General features: G+C 67.8%; 1 protein-coding gene across 4 annotated transcripts in view; it reads left to right on the plus strand.

Annotated features, from left to right (window-relative positions):
* CELSR1 (cadherin EGF LAG seven-pass G-type receptor 1) overlaps positions 1 to 821 on the plus strand; it is a 136,742-nt gene that overhangs the window by 132,448 nt on the left and 3,473 nt on the right. For all 4 annotated transcript variants that reach the window (XM_073882615.1, XM_073882616.1, XM_025882031.2 and 1 more), the window contains exon 33: positions 387 to 620. In XM_073882615.1, the coding sequence (XP_073738716.1) occupies positions 387 to 620 (234 nt within the window). The remainder of the gene's footprint in view (positions 1 to 386; positions 621 to 821) is intronic.

Genomic DNA, 821 nt, shown 5'->3' on the forward strand with positions numbered 1-821 from the left:
TGGCTGGGGGGAGGGACAGCGGGTGGGAGGTGCTGGCTGGGGGGAGGCCCCGGCCGGAGCATCTGCAGAGCAGAAGCAGGGAGGTCTTGGAGGGTCTCTCTGGGGACCCTCACTTGAAGGACCCCACAAAGCTGGCCCCGATTGCTGCTGGGGGAGCCAGTGTTGAGGCTCGAGGGCGTTGAGGTAGAGTGGGGGGATTGTAGCCTGGGCCCCCACTGTCAGGAGCCTGGAGGGTGGCACCCTGTCAGGCCTGCAGCTCTGGGAGTGATGAGTCAGGGCCACTAGGAGGCAGCCTCCCCACGGCGGGACACTAGGGAACCTTTTAGGGGCTGTAGCTCCAAAAGTGGGGAGTCTCCCTGCTGTTGACGGTTGGTCTTGTGCCTCAGTGGATGCTGCTGCCAACCACATCCCTGCTGGCTGGCCCAACGAGAGCCTGGCTGGCAGCGACAGTGAGGAGCCTGGCGACAAGCCGCGCCTGAAGGTGGAGACCAAGGTCAGTGTGGAGCTGCACCTGGATGAGCAGGGCAATCACTGCAGCGAGCGCTCCCCGGACCAGGAGAGCGGCGGCCCGTTGAGGCCTGCGGACGTGCCCCCCAACCAGCCCCCGGAGCAGAGAAAAGGTGCTTTGGGAGTGGCGAGGGCCGCGTTGTTCCCGGGAAGCTGGGGACCAGAAAACCTCTCAGCGAGGAAGGGGGACAGAGGCGGGGCCGTTTTGGGAGGGGGCGGGACCCGGGTGGGCAGCGTGCGGAGGAGGTGGGGGCGGGGTCCAGGACAGGGTGCAGGCGTGGAGGGGGCGGGGCGGAGTGCGGGGCTGGGGGCGG

The sequence above is a fragment of the Callorhinus ursinus genome, unplaced genomic scaffold (genome assembly GCF_003265705.2).
Source record: "Callorhinus ursinus isolate GAN/ISIS: 27379988/994484 unplaced genomic scaffold, GSC_fseal_2.0 scaffold48, whole genome shotgun sequence".
Classification (NCBI taxonomy): domain Eukaryota; kingdom Metazoa; phylum Chordata; class Mammalia; order Carnivora; family Otariidae; genus Callorhinus; species Callorhinus ursinus.